The sequence below is a fragment of the Montipora foliosa genome, chromosome 2, assembly GCF_036669935.1.
Source record: "Montipora foliosa isolate CH-2021 chromosome 2, ASM3666993v2, whole genome shotgun sequence".
In the NCBI taxonomy this organism is placed as follows: domain Eukaryota; kingdom Metazoa; phylum Cnidaria; class Anthozoa; order Scleractinia; family Acroporidae; genus Montipora; species Montipora foliosa.
Window position 1 is genome coordinate 58306055 of NC_090870.1, and position 15000 is coordinate 58321054.

General features: G+C 40.5%; 2 protein-coding genes across 2 annotated transcripts in view; one reads left to right on the forward strand and one right to left on the reverse strand.

The window, feature by feature from the left end:
- Window positions 1-5307, forward strand: part of LOC137993680 (coiled-coil domain-containing protein 18-like) — a 35306-nt gene extending 29999 nt beyond the window's left edge. Inside the window, exons 19-22 of the mRNA XM_068839649.1 lie at window positions 349-591; window positions 1885-2127; window positions 2647-3326; window positions 3717-5307. Of these exons, the coding sequence (XP_068695750.1) occupies window positions 349-591; window positions 1885-2127; window positions 2647-3326; window positions 3717-3813 (1263 nt within the window). The 3' untranslated portion in view covers window positions 3814-5307. The remainder of the gene's footprint in view (window positions 1-348; window positions 592-1884; window positions 2128-2646; window positions 3327-3716) is intronic.
- Window positions 5308-9056: 3749 nt separating this feature from the next.
- The window catches only part of LOC137993681 (TNF receptor-associated factor 2-like), a 52717-nt gene continuing 46773 nt past the window's right edge, over window positions 9057-15000 (reverse strand). The window contains exons 7-8 of the mRNA XM_068839650.1: window positions 13450-13539; window positions 9057-13130 (exon numbers count right to left, since the gene is read on the reverse strand). Coding sequence (XP_068695751.1) covers window positions 12030-13130; window positions 13450-13539 — 1191 coding nt within the window. The 3' untranslated portion in view covers window positions 9057-12029. The remainder of the gene's footprint in view (window positions 13131-13449; window positions 13540-15000) is intronic.

Below are 15000 nucleotides of genomic sequence, written 5' to 3' on the forward strand. Positions count from 1 at the left end.
AGAAGACCTGCGGTTTAAATTATGCCGATAACTTTGGTGTGGGAGCTTCTGGATTCAGTCAAATTTTGGCTGGTTCAACAAAGAGGGTCCGAAAATACATGTTGCATTTCTATAAACTTTCGGCAACTGTATAAACAGTAAGTAGCGCTCAGTATAAACTATTATGTGAACACTGTGCTGCAATGACATCAGTGGCATTTGGTAAGGTAAAGTGTCCACTGTTGTGTTGACAGTGGTTCACAGGGATTTCGTTGACAGGAATTTCCTCTCAACTGCCGAATTTATTGATTTTTTAGCTGCTTTTCCCTTTTTTTTTTCGGGAAGTGTATCACTTATTCTTCTTTATAGCATGCTGAATTGATGGAAGCCCGTCGTGATCTATTGAAATGTCAGCGGACTGAACAGGAGCTCGTTCACGAACTTGATGACGCGCATGTCCTGTTGACCACGAAGGAAACGGATTGCACTAGGCTTGCAAAGGAGCTTGGGGCAGCGCAGGTCAGAGAGGCGCAGGCCGAAGCCAAATGCGTACAGGAACTAAGGAAGGCACAGCAACAACAAGAGCTCAAACAGGCTACCCAAGAACACGAGGTGAGCCACGAAACCCTACTTTAATTGCACTCAAACTCAAATATTTTTCGTTGCCAAGATAGATCTTTGCAAGTATACGAAACATAATATCATTTGTGCATCGATATTTCGCATTTTTGCGTTGCACAAGTTACCTAAAGATAGCAAGAGCGAGGGGAATGCATGGATCTGTTCACAAATCGGCTGGCGTTGGTATTTTTCAACTGAGAACGCTTTCTATGCTAACGAAAGGAGTTTACGGTCGGGGTGAGTGTACTCCTGGGAAGGACTGTTTGGGATGACATCGACTAGTCTGAGTAGCAAGCGTTTCCGTGCATTTTGGACAAGACTCTCACCCCACTTTTCGCGTGGCCAGAACATCGAAAATCGTGCATGTTTCCCTAAGGAAACGCTTGCTACGCAGGCTAGACATTGACTGACGTTTGGACAACCTGAGCGGAAGTCATCTTCAGAGTCAGTCAAACGTCAGTCAATGTCGATGTCCGGACGATTGTACTTCACACAGCTCCTACGGTCAAACCATTTACCAGCTTGGTGGTATCTCGTTGATTCAAATGACTGCTTCATCATTCTCGTTCCCAGATCCCGTCGTTTTTCCTAATCGACGGGGCCTTCGCACGAGAAAACAAAGGTTCTGGAGACAGCATTTGCTGTCCCAGATTCTAGGACTGCTGGAGATCCTATAGGATTCGTCAATAGTACTAAAGTTGGCGGCGCTCAGAAGCATTAAATTGGAAGAGTCTCAATAGGAAGCTTTAAGTTTTTTTGTCGAACAGGAAGAAGCAATAAGTAATATCGTAGTTTTAAACAAATGCACTCTGGTCATTTTACCGATCGGCTTCGCACCAGCTGATCCCATTGTGCCACATCGGCCATTTTAACTTCCGGTTCAAGATTTCACATTTCGCAAGCTAACCAGTGAGAAAACTTGATTTCCTATGTCTACAGAGCCCTTCGTTTTCTCGTGGAAGACCCGCCGGCTGAGATGTAAAAGTTGGGCCTTTTTGTAAAGTCTGAATACTTTGTGGATGTTTTATTGTGGGCATTTGCTTTGGTTTCTCCATTGATTTATGCTGAAAACTTTTGTTATTGTGGGCGTTTGCGTTGGTTTTTCCATTGATTTATGGTGTATATTTTCCATTTCTTTCTCACTGTAGTATTTTCATTTCATTGATTAATTGCAATTTGTTATGACGTACTGTAAACTTTTTTCGGGTTTGGGGTATGGGTAAAGCAAATTTGAAAAAATAACAGGGCGGAAGTGTGGATCATATTTCGATTCTCCGCTTGCAGGTCCAACGGTTACGTGAAGACCACGTCAAAGTAATCGCACAGAAAGATGAAAGCGATGCAAAGCATCGTTTGGAGATACAACGGCTACAAGAAGAAGAACGGAGATTGGCTCAAGAACTGTCACATGCGCAGGAGAAAAATTTGACTTTGGTAGAGGACAACCGAAGCCTTGCATCACAGTTATTTTTATATCAAGAAGATGCTAAGGCAACGAATGAGACTCTGGTTATCAAGGAAGCCGAGGTATAAGTGGAATACCATCTGATAACAAGAATAATCCATTCTCGTTCCCAGAGCTGCGGAGCGAGCAGATCGATCCGCGGATCGATCCGCGGCGCTGGCCAAAAGGATCGCAGCTCTGGGAACGAAAATGTGAGTAATCGAGCTGTCCCCCAATCTCGTACCCAGAGTCCTCGCGATTTTTTGGTCAGCGGGTGAGCGCCCAAAAAGCCCGAGGACTCTGGGTACGAGATTGGCTGTCCCCTGGCTAGTGCGCCGCGATTCAGACATCCCATCAGGAAGTCTAAGAAACAACAACTGCAGAAACCAATAATATTATTGGTGAAAAGAACAAAAATAATCGTGCTGCACGTTCGGTACTCATGCTGATACATTTCCTCTTCGTACTCTGTTTTTTTCAATTAATATAATCGCTGATTAAGAAATACGAGTATGATCTGGTAGCCAAAGTTTATTCGTGCTTTCACGGTCGAAAGACAAAAGTTCTCATTTCTCTTGCTTTTTTTTTGTCCAATACCACAGGTAGCCCGTCTGGAGGCGAAGGTATCAGGATACGAGAGGGCGACGTTCGGTTCATCGAACCGCATCACTACCCTAGCGGGACCGCGGTCAGCGGCACATATGCGAAGAGTAACCTCTCCTAGAGCAATGACTAAATCTTCAGCCAGCAGTATGAAGAAAAGCAACTCTGATCAGAACCTTAAACACTTTACAGACAGTGGACCTCTGGTATCATTTAGTCATGCGAATTCTCAAGATGTGACGGAAAGCCATCCATATCCTAAAAAACCCGCCATCTTTGTGAGCCAGGACAATGGACAAACCGCTTATCCTGACAGCTCGTACATGGATCGTACTCGAAGCGTTCAATCAAGCCTCGAAACTCTCGAAGGACTCCTGAAGCAGGCTAACATGGAGATGGCTAGGGACAGTCTTCCCATGCTTCTCAATTCCTCAACTTCACAAACCGATGACGTCACTCTCAATACCACTGACCTCAACAGCACGCAGATGTCACCGCCCCAAAAGGAGGAGCGTGAAAACAGCTCGCATTTGGTGAATGGTAAGGTTGGTAAAGAGGACAGCGAGGCGGTCAGCGGTGACATTGAAAACCTTCACCAACAACTCGAAAGAAAGAAAGCGTCTCTGGGAATGTCACGTGATAAAGGAAAAGAGACTGACTCGCTAGATCCTGAAAAATGGTGAGTCGGTGATCTCAGTTTGGCCCTTCCATTGGTTTGAAATCGTCGGGGAACGTTTTCCTCAAAAGCTGACTCATTTTTACTTCATTTGTGTCGTTGGTGGTGTTTCTACTGGGAAGGGGTGGGGGGAGAGGTGAGTTTTAGCGAAATTGTTTTAACATTTTGCACGTAGATATAGCTACAAAGAACAAGCGAACCTCTTTTTGTTTTCAAACAATTCATTTCTATTCGATTTAGGATAAAAAAAAGCGACTGAGGGCAATGAGATTTACTAAAACATGATATGTTTGCTGTGGTTCCGAAAGAATTGTTTGCCCTGAAATATAAAGGGAGCAAATCAACGCTCATCGCTTCTATAATTATTTTTAATTGTTTCCTTGTTCCTTTTAGTCGTGCTAGTCTTCAACAGCGCTTAGCTCTTAACGAGGCTAGACGGAAAAACATCGATCAGCAATTACTGGAGATGCAAGAGAACGGCACTCCCTAGAAGGACATCAAGACGAGCTAATACCTAAATGAACTCACCGCTCCGGAAGTCTATCTAAACAAAAGGGAACGATTGAACAAACTGCCGCTTTGAGCTAAAAAATCGAGAAGCGTTCAGACAGACGTATTTATTTTTGCCATAATTACCCCAATATTACTGCATTGGCTTCCAAAACGGTTTGCCTTAGAAATTTATTCTTCGGCGTCACAGGAAACGTATATGCAGCCAATCGCATTCTAAAGCTCGAACGCCCCGTTGTAAGTAAGGTGAGGTCTGGATAAGTGGCTTAAACAAGAAAAAAAGTATTTATATTCACATTATTTGTCCGCAAAGAGTTAATTTTTACTGATTTGGATGCTATATTTTATATACAAAACAAGTACATTTGCACTTAATACAATTATCACAAGTTCTTTCCACACTACTCTTGCATGGGTGATTGCCAAGGTTTCCTGTAGCTCTGTGAATCAACTCACCCCTTACCGCAAGATTTTGTTTTCCTTAAAGTAGTTCCTCAGGGCACCCTAAATAAGCGTAGCCCGCCAAACACGTCGCATCGACTGGAAACTTTGAACTTTTCAAAGTTTTCTCTGGAGTTAGTTAGCTGGAGCTCTCGTCCACACTATAGACCTCTTACTAACCGAGTTCGAGGTCTGTACTGTAAGGTACGGATCGAGTTTTTTATGGCCCAAGCTCGAAGCGCGCGGGCCATAAATCAACGGTAAAAAAACGAGTATCCGTAACTTACAGTACGGAGCGAGAAAACGAGGTTAGCAAGATATTTATTATATCTCTGAGGTTAATCCATGCGCGCGGAAAAGGAAACTAGTCGAAGTCAAGCGGAAGGTTCAACTGACACAAAGATTGCGTATCAAAATCCAAAAAACTAAATCTTCGTGGCTGTTTGAAATAGTTGCTTGCGAGATACAAACACTTTTACAAGTTTATGTAACAGAAATGACATGAAAAACTTGCTAGATAATGTTTTATCGAAATTTTAAATTTTGCTGGGTGTACAGCGGACCGTGCTGTAGAATACGGCCCGCTAATTCAGCCAATCACAGCGCGCCTACTATCTGAGAGATATAATATTATTCCAAAGTTCCTCGACGAAGAAAGTAGCATTTTATCCATACTAGCGGTTGTTTTGTAACTAGGATTTAATTTAGTGTGGATGATACCGAAGCTTTAGACTTTGCATGACCTTCAGGGGCCCACAATATATATTCTTCTACAAGGAAGAACGAGACACGAAACAATCCCAACAAACTGTGCTTCTTCAGGAAGGAGCACATCATTTGTAGGCAAATGTCATTCGCAATTTGTCGTTAGAACAGAACTATTTGTCTAGGAAGAGAAGAATGATGTAATATATTTTTATATGTTTGAAACAAGACGTGATTTTCAGACGATGGGTTTTAAAAATTAAAGTGCCGTGGTAGAATTAGCGATAAGACCTGAGAATACAGTAAAATGTCCGTAATCTTATCGTTATCATTATCTCTTTCGTTCTTATGGTTTTGACTTGAGGTTTTGGCTAGCCTTCATGTAGCCGTACCCACCCTCCCCTTCTTCCCCCCCCCCCCCCCCGTTTTCCCACGAGGGATGGATGTTGCTACTCGTGAGGGAGACCTTGGCCTGCCTAGCCGGCGGGAATTTTTTTTTTTTCGCTAGAAAACTGGTGCCTGTGGAACCGCGAGTTGTACTTAACACGCGAATAATTGTACTGCCGGAAGTTTCTCTTCAGGTAACCGTGATCCTATATCCTCGTACTTATCTGGACGATTTAAGCAATTGTCTCTTACAGACAATTGACAATTTTATTTTTCAGACAATTTCGCTAATAACCTGCACTTCAAGTATACGTATCTTTGAATTAATTCACCAGTCCTTTCACGGCAAATAGGCCTTATGCATGATGACATCATATGCTAAAAACTTACCAAGCCTCGTTTGCGCAAAATGATTTACACCATGTGGTCATGAAAATACTGTCCGCACGTGGGTTTTCTTTACTAGTTTGCTCCTTTGGGATTCAGCTCAAGCTAAAATTTACGAGTTATATTTTCGATTTCGAGGCTTGGTGGTGAAATCAGCTCGGCAGATCACGCCTAAGGGCTATTGGCCTATTTGCTCAGTTGGTAGAGCATTGCGCCGTCGTCGCGGGGGTCATGGCTTCGAGTCCAAGAAAAGTCGTCTAAATTTTTCAAGTGTCTGTAATAGACAATTGCTTATTTAGCCCATTTTCGATATATTAAAATTCCGTCCTAAACAACAGGCATCATCTCGAGGCTCTAACGAGTAAACTCAGCCTCGAAATCATGTTCATTTTAAATTGAATTTTTTAAGATAATGAAATTGGTCTATTGTCCAGATAAGTGCGAAAATCACTGCTATCTTTTGTCTATATATGCATTTCATTCAGTTTCTCGTCAGTTTAATCGATCAAAACGCAAAAGGAGATGCCGCATGCGCACAAGCATTTGGGACACAGCCAGGGTTCTCGACTCAAACAAGTCCAAAAATTGGATTGAACGAATAACTGAAGGACTAAATTTTGTCCTTATGGTCGTTACCATAACTAATTCTCCTCTAGACACAGAGGAGGGGTAGTGATATACCAAAACATTCTGGGCTTGAAGCCCAGCTCCCACAACCTTATATTGTACATTTACAAATTACAGATATCAAATACTTCATATTTCTCAACATTTACTTGAAGTTTTTCATCTTCAAAAGAAAAGGTTACATTTATACAAACGTTGGCCGTGTAGCACTTATATTTTAAGCAGAGTTAACTGAGTAGAGTGTAATGTGAAGTGCTCGATTGCTATCCCGTATGAACCATGTGAGCGTTAGCCCTACTGATGGAAATGGGCCCACGCAAAGACCCGAACCCGAACCCGAAGGTCGTGGGTTCAATTCCCACCCTGGTCAGAGTTTTTCTCTGTCCTTGTGTGGGCCCATTTCCATCAGTAGGGCTAACGCTCACATGGTTCATACGGGATAGAAATCGAGCACTTCACATTACACTCTACTCAGTTAACTCTGTTTAAAATATTAGTGCTACACGGCCAACGTTTGTATAACGTAACCTTTCCTTGTACTTGTACTTGTTCATTGCCGTGACTTTAACATCTTCAGTTCCCACGGCCTGCTCCTGTCTGACCTTGTAGCTCAGTCGGTAGCGCGGCGGAGATCTAACCCGAAGGTCGTGCGTTCAATTCCCACCGTGGTCTGAGTTTTTCTCTGTCCTTGTGTGGGCTCATTTCCATCAGCAGGGCTAACGCTCACATGGTTCATACGGGATAGAAATCGAGCACTTCACATTACACTCTACTCAGTTAACTAAATTTTCCAAGAGTTTCACAACATCACATCGATTTTACTCGTTTAGATCATCGGCGACCCCTATTTTTTAAGACATGAATCACTTGCTCTTCTTACAATTTACAAAATATGATGAAATGAAAAAAATCACAATGTAAGAAATTAAAATTTAAAAATCTTCTTTCCTTTTGTCCTGAGTTCCGGAAGTGGTTACAACGGGTAGTGATTGCGAAAACGCGCGTTGAGGATTAACTCTAGATACTGTTTACGACATCCTCAGCTGCATGCAATTATCTAAAAAACCCACTCCTATCTTTCTATGCGCAGAAACTTTCACTCTAACGTATTAGTTTTATGATTTTCGATGGATGAGTAGATGAGGCTACATCTCGTTATGATGACCTATCTATCGAAATTAGGGCATTTTTCCCTTGCCTTTTTCTCTGAAACAAAGTCTGTGACCCCCCAATTTTTTTTCATTTTTGGAATAAGTAATTTATAACCTAACTTCACGCGAGAAATTTCCAAGATGTGGTTCCCTGAAAAGTCCTCCCTCACAGAGATCATATGATCTGGGGGATGGATTATTTAAGATAAGTTATTTCACAGGGAGCCCAAGATTCAGGATTCATATGGAAAAAGTAACAGTCAGGAAATTTGTTATAAGTAATGAAAGAAATGTTGTTAAAAGAGAGTTTCCCCATCAATTATGGTCTTTATGGGGTTTCAGTGGCATTTCTGGGCTTTTTTTTTTTCACTGAGCAGTGTATGTACTATCTAATAAGAAATATATCCAAAATCGATAACATTTTCACCATTATTTGTTATATTTTGTCGATAGTCGGCTGTTAAATACGAATCCGTAATACAACAGAGTTTGGACTCCCTAATCACCATTGTCAAAGTTAAGTTATTCTGGTTGGGGTGGTTTATGCACACACCGTGTGTTGGCCGCTTTTAAAAGTGAGATACAGTATATAGTGCTTTTTGTGATGGTAAGCAAGGTGAATTGTTTTTTTTATAACGATAAAGATGATTGTCGAGTTAAAAACGTTGAATGTTAACATTGTAATAAAACATTATAAATGCACTGCATGAACTGTTCTGCTTTTAATATACAGTCAGACCTGTATTAGGCGGTCACACTCTGGGAATAGCTAAGTGACCGCTTAATACAGGGTGACCACCCAAAACAGGTCGAAGAATACAGTTCAAATACAATCAAAATGCTATTTTATATCACTGCTAATCAGTTGATGTACAATTTATGAATGACAGCACTGATAAAACTACTTTCTTGATCAAAATTACTGAACCGCACAATAACTTCTTTGAGAAAGTAACAGAAAAAGACCAACAAAACTTTGGATTGAAATTTGTTTGCAACCTATTTGTTCTGAGAAAAGTAATTTGATATCCATGTCTGTTTCTGTTGCCATACTTGAAAGAGCTTTGATGTAACCGGATATGTTCCTAAACTAATGGCAAGATGGCTAACTGAGCTTTTAAACATTGTGAAATACTGGAAAGGTCATTATTAAACGAAAATGCATAAACAGAGGAGGTGGCTCTGGTGTTCAGGTGCCAAGGGGACAACTTTTCATGCAATTGGCTCAAACAAAAATTAATGAAAGAAGAATTCGATCTCCATTGTGGTTCAGACGTTTGACCTCAAATTAGAAACATTCATTTCTGGCATTTTCATGATTTGCGAAAATAAACAAGGAAATAAATTGTCGTACCTCGTTTGTTGTGTGGCTTACACGAAGTGTAAACCACTCAATGCCATGGCCCAAGATATTTATTCCTGGATTTGTCACGGTGAACAGAGTGGCTGTCACGTGGTTTACTATCGTCCAAGACAGGCCCCAGTCTACGCTCGGCTAAGTACGTAAAGTTCTAAGTTTCAGAAAGCGGCCATTTTGTGGTTGTAACACAGCGCGTTGTCGAAGATCGTTTTTTATCTAGTTATTCGTTCTTCTTTGCTGCTTGGATTTTACACGCCGGCTTTCCTACAGTCGGCTTGTCTTCTAAGTTCGGATTACAGCGAGGAGTTGTGCTCTCACAGGGCAGCATTTCAATTCACGGTCTGTTCCTTTGGTACAGGTTGCGTCACATGAAAACTTACGAGTCATTATTGACTCTCGCAAGCCAACATTTAACGGCTTCAATCTGCCCAGCAGACCTGCTTGAGTATCTGAAAGTTTCTGAAAGTATTTGAAAGGCTCTGAAGTTACTTGAAAGCAAAAGAGACTCCTGTGCTTGTGTTGTCATTGCTCAATGTTGTTGTTGAATCGAATTGGACGAATCATCCACACACAGTTGACAAGAGTCTGCTAGCCCACGATTTCGTCAGAAGTAAGTAACATGGGAATCTCTGTTGAACAATACCGATCAAGAATCGGCTCTCATGACAATTTCCTTAAAACAAAAGATGCTTTGTCGCGTTTCAATTATGATGCTTTACATGAATGTCTTTTATTTACCAACATTGAAACAAGTTGTTGGACAATACAAAATATGGAATGAAGTAGTGTTTTGATTTACCCAATTTGTGTACTACACTTGCTCACAATGTTTATTTTGGACCTTTTTGTACAGTAGATTAGCACTTTGCATGATGTCAAGTTCATCTATTCATTTCATGTTTCCACATAGCTTGAACTTGGTAAACACACTGACATAAAATTACAAGGTCCATAATAAGAAAATTTCAACGATTCTGGTATTTAAAGTCATATGATACCATCATGAACTTCCCTGTACATTGAATTCTGTTGAACTTTTTCTTAAAACCTCCAGGTAAAATTGTTAATCTTATTGGCTTAAAATTATTAGCAATGTTAATAAGCACTACTCAACATATGATTTATTAAAATATTGCTTGTGTTCAGATATTGTTATGCGTCTATCTTTTTTTCCCAAATTCCTCCACTTGCAACCCAATAGCCACTTACATCAACTAAATTTTTCTGTGTTTCTTTATTGAAAATTTAGCATTATGATACTTTACATGCATATATTGTCAAAAATTAGTCGTACATTCAAACCAAATCAAGTTCCCAATGTGGCTTCTAGCAAAGGTTACATCATTTCCTGTATGTCCCAGCCCTTCTGCAAAGTGTTGTGCTCTTGCACTGGTACACAAAATGCCAAAAGCATTCATACGAAATGCTTCCCTGGAGTTGATTTCACAACACTTGCCCTGGACAAACTCAGAACTCAATTCCACGTGGTTACGTAAACAAAATCATGACTGAATCTATAAGCCCACTATAGGACATGATGCTGACATTTTTTCAGTTTTTTAAATCCTCAGGTTACATGCGCAACCTCTGTTGTCAAAATGACACCTCCATAAAACTTTACCCAATAACCCTCATCTTGAAAATAAGCATTTCAGGACAGATGTATGTCAATTATCTTATTGTATTGATTGAGAGGAACAATATTGAAAACTAACTGTAATCAGATACTAGCTCTACTAATAGAAACTCAATGACAAAACAGATCATTTTAATTTGTAACCTCCCCCATCAAAGCAGCTTAATTTCGTAAGCCACACATGTACGCATTGCGGACCTATTTTTACACGAGTTGTGGTCTCACTTGAGAGAAACCAGTGTAACACTGGTGTTGACACAACTCCAGTGACAGCTCTCTGTTGTTTTGATACCAAGGGGAACACTGAACAATAAAACGTGATTAAACACTAGTGTTAACTGACCCTGAATGTGACTGCACCCATTATTTGAAACTGTATGAACAAGTAATTGACACCGTGTGACCATTTAATACAGGTCAAGATGATATAAAAGTCTCGATGGGACTTCGGAAATGGTGACCGGGGCCGCTTAATAGTGGTCAAACTTACAGTAATTAAGGGGAGTAATTCTCAGGACTTTGAAAACTGACTGCTTAATAGAGGGCGACTGCTTAATACAGCGCTGCTTAATACAGATTCGACTGTAAGTTGGATGGCTGTCATATGTATGAGGGAGAAAAGGACAGGTTGAGATATAATGCTGGATAAATAGGGGAGTTATGTAATTGTTGCCATTGCTTTAGAGGGCGACTTTCCATGTCTAGAGAAGGACTTCCCTTGTAACTATGTAACTTGACGGTAACAGTTATTTCCTGTGATTTAAAGTTATTTTTTGTTGACGTGGAGGTTCCCTTTAAGGAGTAGTAGTTGTTAAAGTAAGACCTCTTTGACAAGGAATGCGACAGATTTTTGGACTAATTTACATACATTTGACAATTTGACAAGAATTTGCCAAAATCGCCATATTTGCCAACATAGCTGGCCACCACATATTGAGCTAATTTACATAGAGTTGGTGGTTTGACAAGAATTGACAACAATCACAAGATTCGCCAACATGGCTGGCCACCATATATCTAACTAATTTACATACATTTGGCGATTTGACAAGAATTTGCCCAAATCGCCATATTTGCCGCAAGCCATATTCGCCAGATATGCCAACATGGCTGGCCACCACGCATTGAACTAATTTACATACATTTGGCAATTTGACAAAATTTTGCCACAATCACCATATTTGCCAAAATTGTCAAATTGATGGCGATATTTTGTTATTTTGTCAATTTTGTTATTGTGTGTATTTCTAGACATAAGTGTGATTTGTTGCAAATAATTTGTTGCCGAAAACGTTTTTCAAAAGTAATTCGATCTCCCAATGGAAGCGACTTTTCTGCTGGTTGCATCGTTAGTAAGCTGAGTACTGTACAACCTTGTGATGCAGTGCCAAGGCAGTTAAAGCAGGAAATTGTAAACTAGGCACTCTGATATTTACCAAAGCGAGAAGGACGTAATGTGAAACCCATCTATTTCCTGAATAAATATAAGTTCTTTGTGCTTGTCACAGGGTTTGAGGATCCACTCCTAGTTCAGGAGTTTGCAAATCCGAGGTATCCACGATGACTTTCAAAAACATGGTGTCATCACGCACATATGCATGATTATTCAGTTCAGCGATGGAACAGAACATGGGGCAACCACTGGCCATGTTTCTTTCCCTTCTTGGTCTCTGGAAGGATGAGCTGCTTGGATCAGGTCTGAAGGCATCAATCACGTGTTCCACATTGTCTTGATCCAACAGCATGAAGGTCACCTTCTGTCTGAATGGCCAGCAGAGTAATGCATCGTATTGTCCGCGCATGACAACAAAGAACACAGAGATGTGTGTGCCTCGCCCCATACCATCTCCATTTAAACAGATGCGTGCGCACATTTTGTACCCATAGCGACTTGTGAAGAAGCACGGGCTGTAGAAAGACACCTGTTGACCACTGACGGCTTTGTTCCGTTTTCGAGCAAATTCAGTAATCCTCCATGTCAACTGGCCGTCGCAGCTTGAAAACTCTTGTAGTCGCACATACTCTTCTAAATTAGCAAGGGTGACATACCTCAGAGCCAGCATGCGCTCAATGTACTCCACCCTTCCCTCTGTCCTCTGTGTAGTCTCCTGCACAGTATTAAGCTGTCTCCTAAGATTGACAGCTTCTCGACTTGTTTCCATCGTGCTGCGATTGTCTTCCACCATAAGTACTTTGTGGGCTGCAGTTTTGCTCTCTAGATTTATCAATCTTCTTGTGATATCAGCTCTAGTTGAGCTGCCTGCACCATCAGGAACACATTGAGCAGATGCCCCACCTGACCCAGCTGATATATTCGCTGTCGCCACCTTTCTCTCCAACGATGTAATCCTCTCACTGTGTTCAAGCAATTTTTCCTGTAGATTTCTCCTTACCTCTGAATGTACTTGAATCTGGTTAAGGATATCTTGGATAACAATGTCGTAGTTCGCAAATATTTGTCTCCTCCTAGACACATTCCTCGGATCAGATCTCAGGACAGATTCCATTTCTCTGCTCACGTGAAGAGCGAACTGGAGAACGAGAACGTTGTGATGAATGTTCGTATTTATCAAATGTTCTTTCTTCTCCTTTTGGCTGAGAACCTGCAAAGCAATACACTCATTTGGGTACGCAATTTACCCAATACATTGTACTCTAAATCAGACGCGAAACACTCAAAACTTTGCCCCGGCAAGGCAGATTATAACTTAAGAGGCAAATATAACAAGTTGAGTGTGTATTGAATTTTGCAAGGTATTCTTCATTGAGAGTAAGTCAACATTTTGTGAACAGGTGTTGATCTAATGCGTTAACAGGCTTCGCAGAAATAATTTTCTGCACAGAAATCATACAACCAACGGCAATTTTTCTTTCACCAAATTTATGCAGTTGTTTTATTTTAAAACAGGATGTCAAGCTTACCTCTGTCTCAGAGCAACCAATCTGAGAAAATGGACACGGACCTTGCATTCCTTCGCAATCTCCCATAATAGGATTTTGATGATCTGCCAGCTGTAAGGTTATAAGAAAGTGTTTTGCTACTTCTAACCAATACACTTAAATCGATCGCCCCTGGCGCTTTCCTTTCTCTTGAGGAGCGAAACTTCCTCCCTCTAATGGATCAACTTCTTAGGACCCACCCACCCACCTCACCCCTAATCCCGAAAGTCTTAGCATTTTCTCTTTGACAAAAGTGCAACCATGACCAAAAAAAATGAATTCTTCCTTTTCTTTGGATTTCAAAACTATGTTAACTAAGCACTAAGTGACCCAAGTTTTAGGCCTGGATTTCAAAACGACACTTGTTTCAGGTTATTTTAGCTAGAATTTTCCTATTTAAGGTGGCTCACACCGGTTTCAGTAATTTGGAGGGAATGTGTTATTAGAAAGATTAACTCTACAACACTGTTTCACTTAATGGCAATGTTATGGTACCATATGAAACACCAATGACTGCTTAACAAGATGCACATATTAATGTGACGTAAACATTACCATGGCAATAAAAGAACCATCTAAAAACGCCCTATGTTTTGTTTAAGCGCTTATATCTCAAAAACGAACTCTTTGACACCCATCATTTATTGGTGAAAAGTGATCAGTAGGATAAGACAAAACTCCCTGTAAAGTTAAAAAAATTCTCTGGAGCGGATTCAGAGCCACCTTAACACTTTTCAATTGTGAAGGTGGCTATGAAATTGCTCCAGATAAATTTGAGTGAGTGCAACTTGTTTTAACTTTGAGTGAGTGCAACTTGTTTTAAAAGCATCTATTGGTTTTTCATATGGCATCATTGCATTACCATTAAGTGAAACAGTTAGGTAGATTCAATCCTTCCAAATAGTACAGTTTGTTGAAGGTGTTAAAACTGGTTTGAGCCAACTTAATGATCCGTCGTTAATAACCTTATAAATCTTCAGAGAGCTCGATCGAGCAGAAAATGACGTCAATGAGTTACTAGTTTAAGAATGGAATGCGCTTGAACGCGGCTGAATTTATATGCAGAACGGGAGTTTCAGGCACTTGTGATTGGCATATATAAGCTACATTAACATTCTTTTAAAGCTATTGAGTAAATGGCATCACTTTTCTCTAGATCCAACCTTCTGAGGTCCAATCGGTCAGGTTTGAACGTGGGTAATGGCGGACCGTGAAGTCCAAAACTCGGTACACTTAAAGTAAACTGCCTTTGGTTAAAAAACAAAGCTCAAATTTTTGCCAGTCATGTGTTAAGCAAACACTGGACTGGCAAGTGATTTTTTTTTATCGTAGTAGCAGTTTAAGGTGCTTTCAAATTATCACGAGCAAGAAACGAGAGGGTGTATGTTAATTCAAATGTTGGCCACGAAACATTTATATTTCAATAAAGATGGCATTTAACAATTACACTGTTATGAATATCTCTGTTACAACTGTTTATAACATAGCTTGGATAAAACGCGCGTTCTGATTGGCCAATTGATGATTTCTATT